Source organism: Sturnus vulgaris, chromosome 21, assembly GCF_052056855.1.
Source record: "Sturnus vulgaris isolate bStuVul1 chromosome 21, bStuVul1.hap1, whole genome shotgun sequence".
Lineage (NCBI taxonomy): Eukaryota > Metazoa > Chordata > Aves > Passeriformes > Sturnidae > Sturnus > Sturnus vulgaris.
Window position 1 is genome coordinate 2,917,662 of NC_142263.1, and position 19,830 is coordinate 2,937,491.

The 19,830-nt window shown below is 43.6% G+C and overlaps 1 protein-coding gene and 1 long non-coding RNA gene across 3 annotated transcripts; one reads left to right on the plus strand and one right to left on the minus strand.

Moving 5' to 3' along the window:
- Positions 1-1,219: 1,219 nt before the first annotated feature.
- On the minus strand, positions 1,220-19,526 carry RAD51C (RAD51 paralog C). Of its 2 annotated transcripts, none has more exons than XM_088177016.1 (9): positions 19,249-19,526; positions 18,328-18,586; positions 17,931-18,097; positions 16,797-16,930; positions 14,292-14,423; positions 12,142-12,208; positions 9,445-9,505; positions 6,944-7,004; positions 1,220-1,359 (listed from the first exon to the last, which is right to left on the minus strand). In XM_088177016.1, the coding sequence occupies exons 1-9, from the start codon at positions 19,364-19,366 to the stop codon at positions 1,351-1,353; spliced, it is 1,008 nt and encodes a 335-aa protein (XP_088033142.1). In that variant the 5' UTR covers positions 19,367-19,526; the 3' UTR covers positions 1,220-1,350. The 2 variants fall into 2 exon arrangements, with proteins under 2 accessions (XP_088033142.1, XP_014732136.1); XM_014876650.2 differs by lacking the exon at positions 1,220-1,359 and adding an exon at positions 3,143-3,456 and having other exon boundaries at positions 19,249-19,402.
- On the plus strand, positions 1,307-17,428 carry LOC148221480 (uncharacterized). The gene is made up of 3 exons (XR_015807915.1): positions 1,307-1,935; positions 2,604-7,023; positions 14,535-17,428. It is a non-coding gene; the product is annotated as an uncharacterized LOC148221480 (long non-coding RNA).
- Positions 19,527-19,830: the final 304 nt, after the last annotated feature.

Below are 19,830 nucleotides of genomic sequence, written 5' to 3' on the forward strand. Positions count from 1 at the left end.
ATTCCCCTGCAGCCAGGCTCCCTGGCGAGCTCTTAGCACGGCCCCGCTGCTTTGGGAACACGGGCTGACCCCCTGCTTCTCATCCTTTTAAATAACTGTTATTTCCCTTCTGTAGTATTTGTGTTATTGCCATGTCAGCGCTCTGTTTATTCCATTCCTCTCAAGGATAAGAAAGCATCAAACCATACTTCTAAACTTACCACAATTATTTCATATAGATTTAAAACAGTACAGCATATCTTAATGTGCTAAAGAATTATTCTAATAATTCTAAAGAATTATTATCCTGAGCATGGTAAAGACAGTCTCTTTGGAGAAGTTGGACCACAATGACTTCCCTTCCAACTTTCCTATCTTCTTTTGCTCAGGACAAGGATGGAGTACAAAAAGCAGGCAGTAAGGATTTCACCTTTGCTGTTAATCCATGAAATACCTGAGAATAAATCCGATCCTAAATTTAGTCCTCCTGTAAAATAACTAAAGGAACAGGAACTGAAATTGAACAGGAAAATGGTTGTGATATTTTAAATGTACTTTTCTCAGCTCCGTATTCAGCACTCAGGTTAGTGGCCAAATCTCCTTTCCACACAAATCAATCACTTTGTGACTGACTTCAACAGGAGACTGATTTCCTACCTTGAACCTTGGCTACACCTTTGTACCTCCAGTGACGTTATTTCTTCTCCATGTTTTTTAAATTTACTCTACTTAAATTAGAGCAGGTTCCTCAGTATTTCATAATGGAAAAGGTGCAGAACACATCAAAGCAGGAACAAATAAATTCTTTTCCCTGTCCAAACTAAAGAGTTTCAAAGCAGGACTCAGGGCTTGAGAATTCTCCTGTGACCGCAGTGTTTGCCTGTTGCCAAGGCCTGTGGTGGGACCTGGAGTCTTGTTGTGGTGACAAAATAAGTTCCTGCACCACAAGTAAATGTCGTCCCCACAAAATGGAATAATTTCAAACTCAGCATGACAGTTAAAGCCCTTGGCTTTCAGCAAACTGGGACTTAAGCAGCAAATCAAACAACCCATTTTCTTTTTGATGCAGTGCCATGAGGTTGGCTACTTAGAATTTCACTTTTTGTGCAGTAATAAAATTCTCTTCTGCCCCTCACTGTTGGGTGCTGATGCTAAGACATGCATGAGAATTCCAGGCACATATGGGGAAAAATCAACTTGCCATGGAAGATCTACTGGTGAGGCAATGGTCAAATTTTTTCTTTCTCTGCAATTCTGAGCCTGGAACAGCTTCCTTGTCTCCAGCAGATGAGAACGAAATCTGGCTCATTTAATCTAATTTTGTCTCCGCCAACAGATCCTTCTCTCAGTTCTGGTCTGCAGAGCTGATTTTTATAATAGCTTCAATAGGAAAAAAAGAGAGAAAAATTTAAAAGTCTCAGCATAGAGAGCCTCCAATATTTCCTCTGGACATTTTATAACTCCCACTGTTAACCAGTAACTGTGCATCTTTTTTATTTGAATAACGATGCCCATAACACTGGAAGCTCTAACATTTACTCAGCCAAGACCATTTATCTTGTTATAACAGGATCAGCATCTCAGCTGGGGCTTCTGGATGCTACTCTACTACAAACAAAATTAAAACCACCAGTCAGCTGAAATTAATAGTATATGGGAGCCACACTGTTACTGTGCTCACACACGGAAGGACGTGTGGAGGGTGTTAAATCCCAGCACAATGCACCGACAGAAATGGATTTTTCCATAATTACCAAACCCCTTCGATAGCAGCTATCACCAGGAACCAGGAGAGCTCCTGAAAATATTGCTCCAACATTCCTAATGGATGGTTTTCCTCGTGGCTACGTAGGCAAGAGCTCGGTGCCAGCTTCCCCCCCCCCCTCCTCCTGCACTGCAATACGTAGGAAGTCTTTATTCCCAAACGGGAGCGTTTGCTTGCTGACATCACATGCGGTAGGATCCTTTTGTTTGCCTGTGTCTCCTGCATTGAAATGTTTGTCTGAGTCACAGATCCCGCTGCCTCCCTTCCCCTATGTCATGCTGCTTGCTTCAGAGCTTCTCCCTGACTCACAGTTTTTAAATTTTGACACAGCCCGGTTTGCTGCATGGCAACTCAATACTTTTCCCTTTAATATTTTATTATGTAATTTTTATCTAAATCCTATAATGATGCAAAAACCACTGCTTTTTTTTTTCCTTTTTTTTTTTTCTGAAACCTTTTTTGAGTAGAGAGATTTTATGACTCAGATTCAGCACTGAATTTCATTTCAAGGCAAAGTCAGTTTAGTGTATACTAAATAAAAAATTTAAGATAGTGACTCCCACAACTTGAATTCTCCATTTAGCTGCTGGCTGAGTTTCCTCAGCTCTAACGTTACTGAGTGCTCTGCCAAAAGGGGTCATCTCTGTGCATGTGTACAAACACTTCTCATAATTGAAGTAATTACTATTTTGCAGTGCAGCACCTTTCTTCTCCTCTAATAATCTCCTTGATTTGTTTTCTCTTAATAAAAAGAGGACAAAAAGCTGCTGTGCTTTCAGTGCACATTCATTCTCTGGCTTTAGACTTTGGCTCTGCTGATTCTGCTGGTGCCTAAGTCTTGGTTTTCTCTTTATTACAGCCACGAACAAAGGAGATCCTGATTACAGCAAGAAATGAAATGAAGAAGGTGAAAATCAGGGCTATGCAGCAGTTTGGTTCAAGCCTGAGCCACGGTAAAATATTCCCACTTACTGAACCAGGAAGATAAAATTATCGTGCTGGATTAAATCCTTTGTCCTTGAGATCCAGCCTTTCATCTCTGCTGTTGCCACTACAGGATAAATGAGAAGTTCAAAGCAGAGCTTTGGTTGTCCTTGACCAAGGACTTTGCGGCAGGTGAGGGCTAAAGCCCCACTCTGGTGTAGCACTGAAAGCTGAATTTCCCTTCCAGCATCCAGTGTCCTGCTCTGAGCCTGTGCTGAGCACAGTGCTGCATCCAACCTCCTTAAAATTCAGGTACACACAAAGCCAGGTGACTGATCCACATGCCTGTCATTAGAAGTGCTGTGCTAAAGGCTCTCATTTCATTGTCTTTTTACTCCGTGTGAAAGATGGAGTTGTAGCCCCCACTCCCCAACCAAACAAAAAAAGCCCCAACCCCAAAGCTGAAGCCACCTGTTATAGAAAACATAGATTTTTATTATAAAAGTACAATGATGCCATACACAAAATAATTTCGTGCCACAGAAATTTGCACCTTGCAATTGTAATGTTAAAATAAAGTCCCGAGGAGGAACTGAAGTTGAGAGTGTCTCAGGCTGCCTTTGGCTGCACACTCACTCTGGCCCTGCTCTCCTGCAGGATTTTACCATCCCACTTTGGAATCACTGCTGCTTCTCCTCCTCTGTCCGTGGCCGTTTCCGAGGGTTCAGCTCCGTCCCTTCTGTGCTGTGAGTGACAGCTGGAGGCTGCACATCTCGGAAGCCATGGGACTGGGAGGGGGAAGGAAAATCATGTGCTAAGGCTTGTAGGGATAGAAAGTATGAGTAACCAGTTCCCAGAAGATCAGAATGAGGGATGATGCTGCCACTTATTCGGGATGAGCAGACACAGAATGTTTATAGACCAGGTTAAGCTTAGCACTGCAAACTTCACAACACATGTGCCAACTAATGTCTGCTCATTTGGTTTTTTTAAAGATAGTTTATTTTCACCAACCAGGCTATCACTTTCATTTTACTGTTTATCACCCCTATGGCTATGAAAAAATGCTTCTCTATAAATTAACTTATGTTGCCTATTTAAATAAATCAAAAGACAAATCCATCAGCTCCCACAGAAGCAAGGAGATGACTGGATTAATTGCCTCAGTCATTTTCAGAAACAAAACTGTGAATTTCTACAACCTAGGATATTTTTGTTCCATGTACCTACTTAATGAACTGAAAACATCAATGAGACATTGTAAGAGAACAGCAGAGCTGAATCTGTCTCTAGACTGCAAAGACTGTTCCAGCATAGTAATTTATGGGACACAATGGGATGAAAACCTTTGACTGCCAAAAACTAAATGTAGAAGTGAAAACTACATGCTACTGCTCAGGAGAGTGCTTGAAGTGATCTATCTGGCCTAGTACCACTCATATTTTCTGTTACTGTAGCTCACAATTTAATTTTTAACCATTTTAAAATATGAAAGATCTGGAAGTCAAGTTAGTTACACATGTCATGGGTGCAGATGGAGATGATGAGATGTTGTGTGAAGCCTGCAACTCTCTGAATTCCCATCTCCAGACAAATGTTGTGCAGAGAGCGCTGCTGACAGCTCAGTGAAGACTCTCAGTGCAGACTCAGTGAGGAAAAGGCATTAATCAGAACACAAAATTGCTTTGCTGATCCAAAATGCTCAGGTAGAGACAATGTGGGGACGAGAGCATTTCAGGAATGCTGACATTTTGGGTTGGTGCAGTGTAAGGAAAGCAGGCAGAATTATCAGCAGATGTGACTCTTCCCAAATTCCAGCGTGTCCCACACCAAGATCAATCCCAAACCCCAGCAAAATGTCTTGTTTAGGTCTCCCATCTCTGTATTTCTATTTCTGAATGCCTCACCTCACCCAACCCGGGCTTTTTAAAGGAACAAACAGCAAGAGGTGCTACAAGGGCAGGATCTGTGCAGCCCCTCTGCTATTTATAAGCAACTCAAGTGTTATTCTAAAGAGCATAATGGGGAATCTTCAAGTCTAATGTTTCACTGCATCTAATCTTTGCCATTTCCCTGAGGCACAAAGGTGGATCTGGAGCCAAGTATCCACTTAATCCAGAGTGCTGACTCCCAGTGAAAGCATTCCAAGGGTTATAAGGGCCAGAACATAAAGCAGGCTGCCCAGGATGGATGTTTTGCACTTGGCACAGGCAGGCACCTTGAAAATACAAGAATTTTGTGTATATTTGTGAGGTTTGGTATTGGGTTTCAGATGGTGAGGATGTGGCTGCTGGAACCAAAGACAAAGCTCAGTCTTCTGTCATTTTGAATTGTTCCTTAATGTCCTCTGGATTTACACCCTCTGCAGCAAGACTGGCAAGGGTGGATGTGTTTATTACCTGAGCAGTGCTCCCATTGCTGGCCTGGCAGACCCTCCACAGCTCAGGGAAACACAATTCCTACCCGGAATTTAGATCCTGGGTCTCTGTCTTTCACTGTGAAATAATCAGGTCACATTCCTGGGAAATTCAGGTGAATCAGCCGAGCTACTTACTCCCTTGTGCATAAATCAATTTCCATTTCTATACTCTGCATTTAAGAATGAATCCTTATCAGCCTGTAGAAGAAAGGATTTCATGGCAGAGGAGTTCCACAGCCCCCTCACAGTGGTGACTGACTCCAGTGTGCTGGGAAGGACAGGGATAAAAAAACCCCCAGAGCTCACTCATGAATTTACACATTTCATCAGCTCATGGGTTCTGAGCAGCCACTTTGCCAATGGTACCAATGCTCCTCATTTGCACATTTCTGAGTCCTAAGGAATTTATTTTTTTTAAATATATTTTTCTTTGTATGCTGGCTATACACAAATCTGACTTGGAAACACTGGACATGTATTGGCATCTTTCAGTTTAACTGTGGAATGAGAAATGATAACAGCAGACTGTTATCAGACCTGAATTTCATGAAAGAAATGGGGATAATACATTTTTTACTAAAAGAAATCATCTCCTGAAGCAATTAATCAGGATTAAGGAAAAAAACCCAAAGGGATAATCTTCAATTTTAACTAATCTTCGATTGGGATTGACTCTCGACTCTATTTCAAGATAATGTGCATTCACACAGAAGAGAGCATAACTGTTTTATGGTGCTTATAAAACTGAAAGAAAAAGGGAATTAAACTGTCTGAGATAAAATCCATCTGTTTGTCAGCTGGAGAAAAAAGGACTCAAATCACATGATCCAAACAACTTTAGGATGCAATCCCATTTCCTCTTCTAGTCTTTATAAAAGTATTTGTTTGCAGTATTTCTTCTGTCCAGCTGAATACATTCAAGAGTGGGGGCAAAAACCAAATCTGATTTCTCTTTGAAAGTTTTGAGGATCTCATGTGATGACAGCATTAAAATCTGCAGAAAATGCTATGGCAACGTGTTTCCATGAGGACATGTAGCAAATAGTTATGGAATTGTACCTATGGATGTGACATTTGAGGATCTAAGAGTTGAGTGGTGCTGTCTTTTTAAACTTAAATACAGCCTAGACAGCATCTCTTCTCATTAATATGTATCTAAGCACTCCACAATAGGAAATAATCACAGATTTAACTAGGGATGAATAAGGACTCCAGCCATAAGCTGGAAGCTGCTTCTATGATAGGAACAAAAGAGAAAAATCTGTGTATATTGGCTGGGTGTAGGGTCAGTGTAGGATAAACACAACGTGGGTTATAGCACACATAAAGCAGAGATGGGGAAATACCTATGGAACAAAGCACTGGTGAGGCCTCTGGAATACCAGGTTTAATCCTGGGCATCCTCATCCTAAAAAGATGAACTCAGCTGGAACAGATGTAAAGAATCACCTGAGAAACCACACCCTACCTGACCAGGGAGAAAACAGTTCAGGTCTCCCAAAATGAAGGCTCAGATTGTTCTTGGTAACTGCACTTAGGGCAAAAGGTAACATCAGGGGCAGATAAAATAAGCAGCACCAGCAGCAGAACAGATGGGGACAGGCTGCCTGAAAGTTTGATCTGGAAATCAAAAGCATTTTAACTTTGAGTAGACAAAATTCTGGGTCACTTTTCTAAAGAAAAAAAGAGCAAATTACCCCTAAGTCTGGAGATATCTCAGTATTGCTGCTTCCCTTCAGAAGGCAGCTGAAATCAACACTAAGAAAGCAAAGACCATTCTCAGATTTGTCTGAAATTTCCTTTCCAGCTGACAATGTGTCCCAGCCTGTGAATCTCCATCCCCAAGGAATACTCACTGTGATGTGATAGGCTATGGTGGATTCCTTCTGACTTGGTGATTTGTACAACGTGGCCAACCTGGTAAAACAAACCCCAGGTAATTATGATTAATTAATACAGTAATAAAAATTCCAAGCAGCCCAGTGACCAGACCTAAGTTTTCCTACAGTACCAGTGGAATTCTCAGGGATGTATTTTCATATAGGTCATTCAAAGTGTGGATTCCCATCCTTACATGACCTGTCAGCTCAAACACAATCTAGACCTACTAAAAAGAGTGAATGATTAATTAGCCTTGTTTCATCACAGGATTTGATGACATTTTTGGAACAATATTCATCATGAATTAACTCCAAATGTCACTTGCTTAAAATGCAAACAAAAAAGGTTTTGAGCACAACTCTTCCCTCCTCCATTAATCACTTGTTCTTTGACCTCTCAAAGATGGGAGAGACCTTCAAGAATTCCAGCACTTCTAGGGAGGCTTTTTCCAGATTTCACAAGCCTGTCAATATAACCCAGAGGCTGATGTTCTATTTCTAAGCCTGCCCTTGCCACTGACACACAGCACAACCTTGAGAAAATAGTTTCCCTTTTATTTCTCCTCTGACACTTCCCTGATTTGCTGCATTTAGACTCAAAGAAATACACCTTGATTTGTGTTATACAGTAAATGGTTGCATAATACAGAGAGAAAATTGCAAAGCAGCTCAAAAGGAAAGGAGTTTTCAACCCCTGTCAGGGCTGCACCATGCCCACCTCCCCAAAACTCACACTTACATAAGCCAATCTAGAAAGTGTTCCACTCTCTATTGCAAGACACCCTGCCAAAAATCCTGTTAATTATTTTTGGGGGGGTTTTTTTCCTCCCTGAGGTGCCATTCTATTAGAGAGCACGTAATTACAGCCTGAGGAACACTGCCACTTCATGTTAGCTACACAGGGAATTCCTCAGAACACTCAAATGCTGGGTTATACTTGACAAAATTGCCCAAATCTGGAGCTGCAGGCTTTCACAAGAGCTCAGCTGGAGCTTCTGACTCAACAGGATCTTTCCTCCCAGCAAAGAGAACCCTTAGAATTAAGCTCTGACATTTTCAGTAGTAGAGAGAAAGGAGGGGATAGGTATGAGAGTTGGCCAAAGCACATTTTAAAAATACTTTCAAAAAGGCAAATGGATCCTCAAAGGATCTTTGTGCCTCAATAACCTGAAACAAAAACAAATAGGCAGCCTGTGCAAAAATAAGACAGCATTGAGCTATTTCTGCTTTTACAGTTGTATCCAGAATTGCTGTTTCTGCAGGCCCCACTCCACATTAGCTGCAGATTTATAGTAAATAAGCCAGGTCTGTCTCTCCTTGGCTTGTTTTCTGGAACTTCTATCTGCAGCCTTCCTAGCTCTGTTGCAGAAGAAAAAAAGTTCTTTTCATATATAAAATTAACTTTTGTTCACTCTGTAATCATTATGTTGATGCAAGTTGTCCTAAAAAGACTGTTAACTAATCAGTGATGTTAATTTAATTCCAAATTAAACAGCCTGCTCTAATCATCCTGCATTGCCTTCAAACTTAGAATTTAAAAACAAAACTCCCCAAGAAAGCATCACTGCATTTTTCTTTCAAATTCAACAAGCAAAACTCTGCACAACAACATTCCAGCAGCATTTTTGCTCACTGTTTGCACAAGATTAGGGAATTACAGCATGGCTCCTTAATCTTAAAGTGCTGCATGGTGACATTACATACAGGACAAATTTAACTGAGCAGGAAAGAGAAATGACCTTGCAATATAAAGAGGGGAAGAAAAGAACCAGGAAACAGAGGAGATCTCACTGCAATAAATAGAATTTCATGCTGTTTTTAGAAGGTTCAAGCCCTGAAGCTCAGGGTCAGCAGCCTGTCCTGAGGGTCACTGGCTAGGTGGCTTTAAAGCCTTCTTTGGCATCTTTGGCTTTGGACTGACTGGGGATGAAAACATTGAAGCAAAAAAATTGTTCTCAAAGAAATTATAGTGGCTACAACCAGCCATGGAGGACTGGGAGGTTCTTTATAATGGAACTGTTGAAACTGCACCTCTTCAGAGTGAGGCATAAAAATCACCTTGTAACCCATCAGCTCAATACTTGCACTGAGTCTATGACAAAAAATCACATTAAAATGAGAAGAGTTTTGTACAAAAAACCCCAATCTTATCTTGTAAAATGCAGATAGTGAAAGAAATCTTCTACTAAGCCACCAGATCCTAAATACTTGTGTCTGAACAAGAGCCATTAGGATGTTACACTTTTATAAACCATGGCATCTTGTCAGGAAGAACCCATCAGTGTGGGGAGGAGGAGCCTGACAGTTCAGCCCACACCACAGTTCCCAGTCTGAATGAGAAAATTCCTGAGCCTGGGATGTGGCAGAGCAAGGCCAGGAGCCAAATTCAAACCCCTGTTTGGCCCCCGTGGCCAGTTTGAAGGATTCTGCAGTGCCACACTTGTATTTATTTGGATTTTCCTCACATTTTCCCTCACCTCTGAGTGCTGTCCCAGTGGAGGATTAAACGGACAGTGGCAGCATGTCCCCAGCTTTCTCCTGAGGAACACAAAATGACAGCTCATTAGCTCTTACACTACCACCATCAGCAAGTTGAAATGAAATTTATCTTCCAAAACCCCCATAATTAAAAAAAAAAAAAAAGCTCTTCTTGCAGTGATGCATCACATCTTTTTCATACTTGCAAGGATTTCACAGCAAATACACCAAGACAAGGAATAACCTCTGTAATTCGTGTGTTTTACAGAAATCTTGATGCAATACTTCCATATTTGTAGAAAAATTGTATGGATGCCTAATGAAGGCCAGGTACTAGACAAATCTTGAAAAGATTTTGAAGAAGAGATTTGTCTAATTACTACTGAAGGAGTCTGGTGAGGAGGTCTAAATCCTACTTCAGAACTGCAATATTCCATCTTTCAGGCATAATTATGAGCAAACATCAGTCCCTTTGGGATACCAGCTTTGGGAGAAAGTCAATGATTATTAAAGTAATAAAGGCCCCTGAAGCAGTCTTCTGCTTGTGACAGCAAAATGCAAAATAACACAACTAAAAGCAAGGAGGTGTGGTGGAAAAAGAGAAGAAAGTTTGGATTTTTATCCTGCTCCAGGGGTTCAGTCCCTTTGTTTCAGCTCACACCTACCACAAGTCAGTGTACAGACATCTTTACTGGGTGCTTTTTCCTCTGTTTGTCCCTGTCAGCAATCCAAAGATGGATGACATTTTTAAACCAGCCAAATCTCCCCTATCCACCTGCTCTTTCCTGTCCACCCTTCCCTGCTCTTCCCCACACCCCAACCCCTCGTGCCCCCTCCTCGTGCCCCCTGTGCTCTGGTATTTATTAGAGCACAGAGAAAGAAAAAAAAAAAATCCCACTGTAATGAAGACCTAGACCCTCTGGGAATCTTGCCAGACCTTGCTCCACTATATCTGAGTTGAGATTAAAGATTTTGGCTCTCAGAAATGGCTCTGAGGCAGAGATCAAAACACATTTTACAATGGCTACAAATTCCACACCAGCACATTTCCAACTGCATTGAATATGAGTGAAAAAATACTGTAAAATGAGATATTTCTGAGTTGAACTGCCTGCAGATTAATATTTGACCTCCTTTCTAAATATATTTAGTAGAAATGTCTAGGAACACCCAGCTTAGCTATCACTAGTGGGAAAGAAAGCTGTCCCTGTCATAAAGCTCCTGACTTAATACCTTGCAGCATCTATGCTTTTTTCTTTCTTTTTTTTCTCCTCATAATTAAGATCTTCCCTTCTGCTCAGGAGCTGAGTAAGAGTTTAGAGATTAATGCTTTCATGAAAAAGCTTTTTCTCAGGCTTACCAATCAATGGGGCAGGGGGAAAACCCAATTTAATGATTTTCCTTGGGGGTTTGCTGCTGACCATTCCCTCAACAATTCCTTTGGCTACACCAAACCATGGAGGAGTGGGAGGTTCTCTAGCCCTTTCTGATGAGACTTTTGAAACATCATTTCTTCAGAGAAGGGCATCAAAACCACTTGGTTAAATATTCTCCCAGCTGGTACCAAGCTGCATTTTTGGAAGAGTTCACCCTGCTCAGTTTAACAATACTGTGGTCACACACACTGGGGAGAGTCACAGCCAGCTCCACAGGAGGTCATGTCAAATTAATTGCTTGTGAAAGAAAATATGCACAAGGCAAGGCAGGATATCTGGGGATTATAACCTCCCCTGAATGTCTTCACATTCTTTACTGTCCCCATGACTCAATAAACACAACAGCTCCCAAACAATGCTGGCCAGTGAAAAAAGACAGACTCTATTAGCTTTAATTGAGTTTGTAGCCAGAAAGGCTGCCAAAAAGAATCCATCAGAGAGCAAGAGGCAAAACTGACAAAAAGGGTCAGAGCCTGGGAGCTGGGTCTGCCTGCACAGCTCCAAATTCCACATTCTTCACATTCCTGCAGGAGATGGGCTGTGTTTGTTCATTTTACCCTATATCTCTGCCAAACGGGTTGGTACCTGTACAGACTCTGAGAAGAGCTTTGCCTTTGTACTGTCCCCTTCTCTCTCCTCTCCAGAGCAAGGGAATCATTACTTAACTCACAGAAACTGAAGATTTTTTGCCCTTTAAGTGAAGCATAAAATAATGCAAAGCTACAGCCTGAAATTAGATTTAAATGCTGAACCTTTCCTTAATTTGTAGAAAACTCCACTTGAGAACTGTTTTATTTTCCCCTGTGACTGCAGCAGAAAGGCATGGATGAGGTATCTGCTCATTACAGGGCAAAATTGAGCAGCCTGGAAAAAAAATCTTTAACCTGGCTCAGGGCACGCTGTGCCTGAGGATCCCACACAGAACTTCCCTCTAAATCATAACTGCAGAAAATTCCAATGATACAGCAAATATGAAATGCCTTGTGCAAATAATTAATGGGATATGTTCAAGGGTAATGGGAAAATAAACAATTTAAACTGTTTGGGAGAGGCAGTGAATGGTTCTCTGGGAATTTAGGAAATTGCAGCTTAGTTTGGGGTATGCAGCCATTAAACTTGGTTCTTTTTTGGGTGATTTAACCTCCTCCTCACCACATCCCTGCTCCAAGGTACATTTTTTGGATGATTTTTCTTTGTACATAAAACCAAAAGAAAGGAATTCGTATATCAGATTTTATTAACTCAAAGCTAAACACTTACCTAAAGCAGGTACCAATGTGGACTGGCTTTGTCCAATCCTTGTTGTCATTTGGTTTGTCAGAACTACCTGAAAGAGGAAACAGAAGCAAAGAAATAAGAAAGTCTCCTGGAAATCAGCCTACTGGTGGGAGGGAAGAGAGGGAATTTTCAAAAAAGCTTTCACTGATGAAGCAGTTACTCAGGCAAAACTCTTGGCAACTGTGATAAGAAACTGTAAAGGCTCCTCATCTTTTCAAAACAAATTAAGGGAACCTTGCAAAATGTGTTTTTTGTTTGAATGGGAGATTTCTTTCATTCAGGACTTAGAAGAAATCTCAATTTCCCCCTCTTCAAAGGAGGCAAACTCCACACAAGTTATTTATCCCACAACATTTGTCCTAAATGCTGTTTGGATCTGTGTTTAGCTGCCGGTGACCTGAACTGGCCCTCCATGAGGATCCAGCTCTCAGTCCCTGGGGTAAATGAACTTGGTGGTGCTGCTCACAACGTGCATTAGCCTGGTGATTAAGTGAATTTCTGTGCCTTGTAGTCTAAAAATGCACGAGTGGGTACAACACAAAGCAGAATGGAAGTGAACAGACAGAGCGGGGGAGTGTTTTCACAGCCCCAATCACTTGTGGGAGGCTCACAGACAGTCTAGGTTAGGTCCCTGGTAGAAGTGGGGGTGGCTGAGACAGAAAAGAGCCAGGAATATTAATGACAAAGTTCATTAAAAATGAAAAATTGTGCCCATCTAAGACCCTTGAGAGTTCCATTGTTTGACATGCTCAGTGGATTCTTGCTGGAGCAGTTTAGAAAAGTGTGTGAGAGCAAACAGCTCCAGTGAACACACCCTAAAACATTCACACAGCCCAGAGCCCAGCACAGATATTACACATTTTAGAGAAGTAACTCATCACAAGTGCATGGTAACAGCCCCAGATAGCCTCCTCATCTCCCTGCTGGAGAAGGGTTGGGCATCCTCACTCTGAGTCCAGCTTTAGGATCTGACTTCCTTCCATATTAGAGCATCCAGAGCTGCCTGACCAGCAATCCCTGGCATGCAGGTTGGATTTAGCCTTCTCCCAGCTCAGGGAACTAACTCAGACACCACTAACAAGGGGGCCAATCCAAGCAAAACCATTCCTGAAGCTCTGACTCCTTTAGCAACTTTGTACTAAACTGCTCCCTGGTTCAGAAGAAACGATTTCTATCTTTTATCCTTGACCAAAGAAAAACATTGTCCAGTGACAGCAGCTGCTGTTCAAGGTCACCAGGTACCAAGTTGTGGGGAAAAGCCCTCAGCAAACCTGAGGCTGTGCAGATCCTGGAACATCATCTCCCTGGTGCCCAGAGCAGCAGGAAGGAGCTCCACAGCTCATGTCAGGACATTTTGGGAATGCTGGGCTCTTCCCTTCCCACAGCTCCCAGAGGAAGCACAAGAGGAGTTTTATTTTTAGCAGCATGGAACAAAAGCCAATTGCACCAGAGAGTTGTGGGTGACAAGGTCACAAGTCACCTGGACACTGTCAGAGGCACAAGCACCATTTTGAGGGCTGGGGAAGCTCCAATTCCTGAACAATGCTTCTCTGAGCTGCCACAGACTTCCAAAACAACTTCTGGAACAGCTGCAGCTTCCCAGTGCCATCTGCTGGCTGCGGCTCTGCTGCCTCCAGACCCTCAGTGACGTAGAAACAATGCCCAGGAAGGAGGCTCTGGGTTTCCATGGATGCCAGAAGAGAAGGCCAATCCAGCAGATAAAGCGCTTTTCCTCCTTAGGAATGCTCAAACCATAGTTCAGTGGAAAGTTGTGTTGGAACTGCTGAGTGCTCTGAGGTATCTTTGTAGGTTAAATCACCAGAGGAGCATTCCTTGTCCAACCAAATCACTGGGGATGATGGCAAACAGCATTAGAAATGCCATGCTATCATTTCATTGAGATCCACAGGATACTGCTGATGCAAATTTTCCTTATTTTGGCAAGTCTAGGAATTTCCCACCTTTTAGGTGTTTTGCCTTTGTGATCCCTCTATATTTACCACCTAAACAAACAAGAGTGAATGCAGAGGGCATTGCTGCAGCTTTATTTTGCTATTTAGAGGCAAGAGCAAAACACATTTCCTTAATTCTTTATAAAAAAAAGTGGCATCTTTTGGGATGTATGGACTCACAGCTGCTTTGTGGTCGTTGGCTACGATGATGAGCTGCTGTGCCAGCCCATTGAGCAGCCTCGTACGCAGGGACAGATCCTCAAAGTCGTGGCGAAAGGGAAAGGCAATTCCATCAATCACCACCAGCCGCACCTAAATGCAGGAGAAAAGATAAAGAACTGTCATTATCATCCTATTAAAAAAATGACAAAAACCAGCAAGACCTGTTTTTAAGTGTACTGGAATGTTTTATTTTGTCTTTAGGTGGACGTGACTGGCAGAGCTGGACTTAAAGCCTTGCAGAGGAGAAGCTGGAGAAAATAATCATTAAACAGAACTGTACTTCAGTCAACTCTCCACAAACAGCAATTAATTCACCTTCTCCCTCAAAAATTAAATCCAAATCAGAATTCAAGCTCTCTGGAGTCACTGCTGAGATAACTCAGCTGTTGGAAACACAGAGTTTAACAGATGCCTGAAGATATTCCAGGCACACTGCACTGGAGCTGAGGATCTATCTTGCCTTGAGATGTTTGCTTTGCTGAATTATTTCTTTTGTAGCAATCATTAGCTGAAGTCAGAGCACGCTGCAGCTGCTGGCTCATCACCCTCAAGACACTGGATAAACATTAGTCTGGGATTTTGATTTATTCTAACTTCATTTGTTGTGGCTGTTTTGCTGACCCAAGTCTGAAATACAGGAGGGAGATGGATGGTCTCACAGTGCCTGCATGTTCAGATGTCACTCAAATCCTTGGTGCCTACAAGATCTTGCATTATTGCACAAGATAACAAAGTGGAAACAACACAAAAATCCTGATTTTCTACATTACTGATTTAACTCATTCCTGGGAAGCCTCTTTATGACTGGAACATACAAGCCTGCACAGACATCACTGTGAAATGGTCGTGGGCCTCCAAATGAAAAAAACCAAAACCTTAATTTACAAAAGAAGATTAAAAGATTAAATAGTTGGGATTAAAAGAAGACATTCATCGTATTCTCATTTTCCCTGCTTCCTACAAATTCTTTTCCAGGAGTCTGTACATCTTCCTCATGTATCATTTCTTTAGGAACAATCAGTTTAACAGCATAAACATGACTCATGCTAGACAGGAATGTATACATGGTTATATAACTTGGCTATCAATATGTCCAGGTAGGATGTAATTTAGTTACATTTCTCCCACATGGTAGACAGGAAAACTTAAAGTATTTAAAGTGTAAAGAGAGCTTGGTAATACCTGCCTTGTCCATGCCAGCTTGGCTCTACCAGACCTTAAAGAATTAGGTTTTTTATGACAAGAATATTTTCTAATAGCTTTTCTCATATTATTAACAAGATCTCAAACTAATTCATATTTCCAAATGGCATATTTGGATCTCTACATCTTTCTTATCTCTACACCTCTACAACTTTTTCTCTCTCCTAAAACCCTGAAATCTGGAGGCTTCCTGTGGTCCCAGACTCGGCTCTGGAGGGATCAGACTAATTTTAATGAGAGCTGGACTGCAACGAGCAATCTGTCAAGTCACTTCTAGCCTGTCCAAGGAATCAGCAGAAGGTCTTGTGGTTCTCCTGCAACCTTCAGCACTTCAGGCTGCAGGCCAAGCCCAGATAATCAGCACAGATGGTTCCAGGGAGCTGCAGCCCAGTGGAACTGTGCTAATGAAGCCATGTACTTTCCACAAGAGCAGACACAACAGGGCACCGTTAGTACCTGGCAGGGAAAGGGAAATACCAGACTACACTGAGCAGAAGTGAGGCTCCCATCTGTGTTTGCAAGAACACAACAGCTCCCATAAATGAAAAATTTTGGAATATATGCAAAAGACATTCTAATCCAACACTGATTTGTGCTCTGATAGAACAAGGCACAGTCATATTTCCCAGATCCTGACAGGGAGTGATCTGTAGTGCAGAACCCAGAAATCTGGAGGGGAGGTGGTGAAAATCTGCCTTACAATAGCATTTCTCTAAGACATTAGGTACTAAGAAACTTTCTGGCTGCAGTCCACCCAAGAGTCAAGCTGCAGGCTCTGGTTGCTTGTAGCAACAGAAGATGCATTGAAAAGAAGGAGAAGAGTCATTTAGATGGTGCAGGGCATTTTTGGTCCTCAGCGATCTTTTAGGGCAAAAAAAGTGGCACCAAGCCTTTCTGATGCCACCCTCATGGCCACCACACACCTCCCTGGCTCCGAGGCTCTTGTGTGGAGCAGTGCTGTGCTGACTCAGCTCAGTGCTCACCAAAATGGAACATGTGGCAGCACAGACCCAGTGTCCTCAACTCAGAGTGGAAACTCAGGAGGATGGCAAAAGCAAATTACTCTTGAGAGTAATTGGGATGGGAACGAAAAGGCAAACAAGCAGAAGGCTTTACATTTGTACTCTGCTATCAGCCAATATTTTACTGCCAAGCTGCAGAGGTACCAAGGTGTTTACTCCTGTTACTACAGCAGACAAAAAAATCTTCAGCAACACGAAGATGAGTGACACCTCCTGAGAAGCCTGCAACAACCCTTACCTTGGAATGCTCTGACAGGAATTCTGGCAGGAGGTAGACCTGGGCCAGCAGCTCTGTGTAGTCACGACAACGGAAGTAATAGATGTGAGAGAGGATATTTTCCAGAGAGAAAGTCTCCAAAGCTTTCCGATGATCTGAGAACAAAACAAACAGATGAGTAAATGAGTCAGAAGTCTGTACGAGCATATTGTTACTTTCATCATGCCACCAAACCCTGCCCTCCACACATAGCAACAGCAAAGCCCCCAGAAACAGAACAGGCAAGGTAAGGAGTGTGGAAACATATTTTCCATCTGGCTTGAAAGTCAGGAAGGTGGTGAGCAGATGCTACCCCAGCATTTGCACACAGACACACTGGAGCCTCCAAGGGAGGCCTCCAACAATGAAAAATTTATTTCTAAAGCAAGAACTTCTCCAGTAAATCATTTTCAAGCCAGAACACCACCAGAGGACATCAGGGACTATTAATCATCCCTTGTTTAATATACAGGCAGTAACTCATTTAATACAGTGTCTTTCTACCTCAGTTCAAACAGAAGTTTGGGGCATAAATTCTCCATGAGTAACACAGAAGTTGTGTCCTTATCCCCAAGAGACTGATGACTTAGAGAATTTTATTCTCATTAAAAGCAGCCTGGCTGCTGTATTGACTTTATGGACGAGCTGAATTCCAGCTAAGCTTTTACCCTATGGGCTTTCAGCAGCAACATTGCCTCATAAAATTTTGCTGTTCCTCTTTTCTTTCCCCACCTGTTCGTGTGTTTTGAAACAAAACACTCAGTTTTGCTCAACAGGTGATCGATAAGGTGCTGCAAATATCATCGTTAAGGTGCTAAAGAATAGGAAGAATGAAAGAAAAGAGGAAAGGAGAAAGGGAAAACACCAAAACCCCACACACCTAAACCCCCCCCAAGACCAAAATGTTCACAAAAATCACCCTGTAGAAAAAGAATTCTTTTCGAAGTAGCCCAGCTCAGTCTGCTCCAGACACAGATTTAGTTCAGGGTTTGATATACACAGCTGGAAATAAAAAGCTGTCAGCAAACACTCCAAAAGTAGCACTGCAGCCTACGAGACACTTGTTTCACTCCATCCTTGCCTCCTCCAGAAAGAAATGACTTAGCAACTTAGTACCTTCTTCTTGCTGAGCCTCAGCAATAAGGTGGCAGTGCTGCACACAGGCAGCTGCAATGTCCACCACTCTGTCCACCATAAAACTTCCCTCAGTGTCAATGAACACAGCTTCTCCAGCAACGCCCCCAAAGCACTCCGGGATCTGGACATCCACTGCCAGCTGCATGCTGCCGTGGGAAACAGAAATAGAGATCAATATTTGCATCCCAGAGCTGTCCCAGCTCACTCCTGGAGCGATATTCCTGCCGAGGAATGCACGGGACTGGGAGCAGTACAACCATTATTATATTTATAATGCTGGAGAAGAATCAGAGATTGCAGGCACGACAAGAAGAAAAAGCTGAGTTAAATAAAAAGCGATCCTTGGCTGCACACAAGTCATGGGACAATGAAATACCACAGCTGCGTTTTGCCAACACCCGGTGCTCCACAGATCTCGGTGATTTTTGTCAGCTGCACTCCACCTCCCAGGATGTTATCCAGCGCTGAGCAGAAGGTGATGATGAAACCCTGGCTTTGCTCTTCTTCCAGAAGCTCCAGGGCTGTGTATTTCCTGGTGGCACCTGATCCCCCAGCCGGCCTTGCTGCATCCCCGTGACATTCCTGCCTCACCACCTGCAGCGCTTCCAGTGCCTCTTCCCTGGAGATTCCAATTTCTAGAGAAGCCAAAACCACAAAACACCATCTTTATTTTATAAGCAGGGACTGATTCTGCAGCATGACACAAAATGACCCATATTCCCCCTCTCAGGACAACCTGGCACTAATGATGTGATTTTCAAATATTTATTGTCATAGATAGGAAAATTATTGATAATCAAAATCCCAGACTGGTTTGGGTTGGAAGGGGCTGTAAAGACCACCCAGATCCATCCCTGCCATGGGCAGGGACACCTTCCACTATCTCAGGGTGCTCAAAGCGTCATCCAAACTGGACCCGGACACTTCCAGGGATCCAGGGATCAGCCACAGCTGCTCTGGGCACCCTGTGCCAGGGCCTCACCACCCTCACCACAGGGAGGAACCATTACACACTCCTTGAAAAAGGAATTTTCTAACTTCAAACAGCCTTATTTTGTTTCAATCACACAGTAAAAAGAAGAGGGAAACTGGGGAAAGAGGAGGCACGAGCCTAACAGAATCCTTTCATTTTCCTGCATCCTTAACATCCATCAGTGTCATCTGATCTTTTACCAGAATCCTCTTTTTTTTAATCATTATTCACTGTGCCCATTTCCCGGAAGCCTCACGGGACGGGGACGGGGAAAGGACCCGGAAGATGCCGGGGAGGCCCCGCGGGGCCCAAAGCCGCCGGTACCTTTGCTCAGGCCGCAGGGCCCGGTGTCCAGCAGCTCCTGCGCCGTCTGGAAGCCGGCGGCGGCGAGGCGGGCGCGCAGGGCGGGAGCCAGCGGCAGCGTGCCCACCTCCCGCTGCATGGCGGTATCGCCACCGGGACACCGGGGCACCGGGACACAGGGACACCGGGCACGCCTTGGATGGCTCCGGACAGGCTTTGGATGGCTCCGGACACGCTCCGGACACAGCTCGGACACGCTCCGGACACGTCCAGCGAGCGGCGATGGCTCCCGGCCCCGCCCACTGACCCCGCCCCTCTCGGTTTGAGCCCGCCCACAAACTCCTCCCATCACTGTCTGGCCACGCCCACAGACCTCACCCTGGCGCGAACCCGGCGGGCGGAGCCTCTGCGCATGCGCGCGGCCGTTCCCGCGTGTCGGGGCCGTTCTGGCGGCGGGTGAGCGGATCCGCGTGGGCCGCGCGTGTCCGAGGGCTCTGGGAAAGGGCTGGAGTGGGAATTCCCCATCCGGGAATGCCGCTGGGTATGTCCCACCTGTGTGCCCGCGGAGAGGCCGCTGCTCCTGGCAGGTTCTGTGATGTCCCG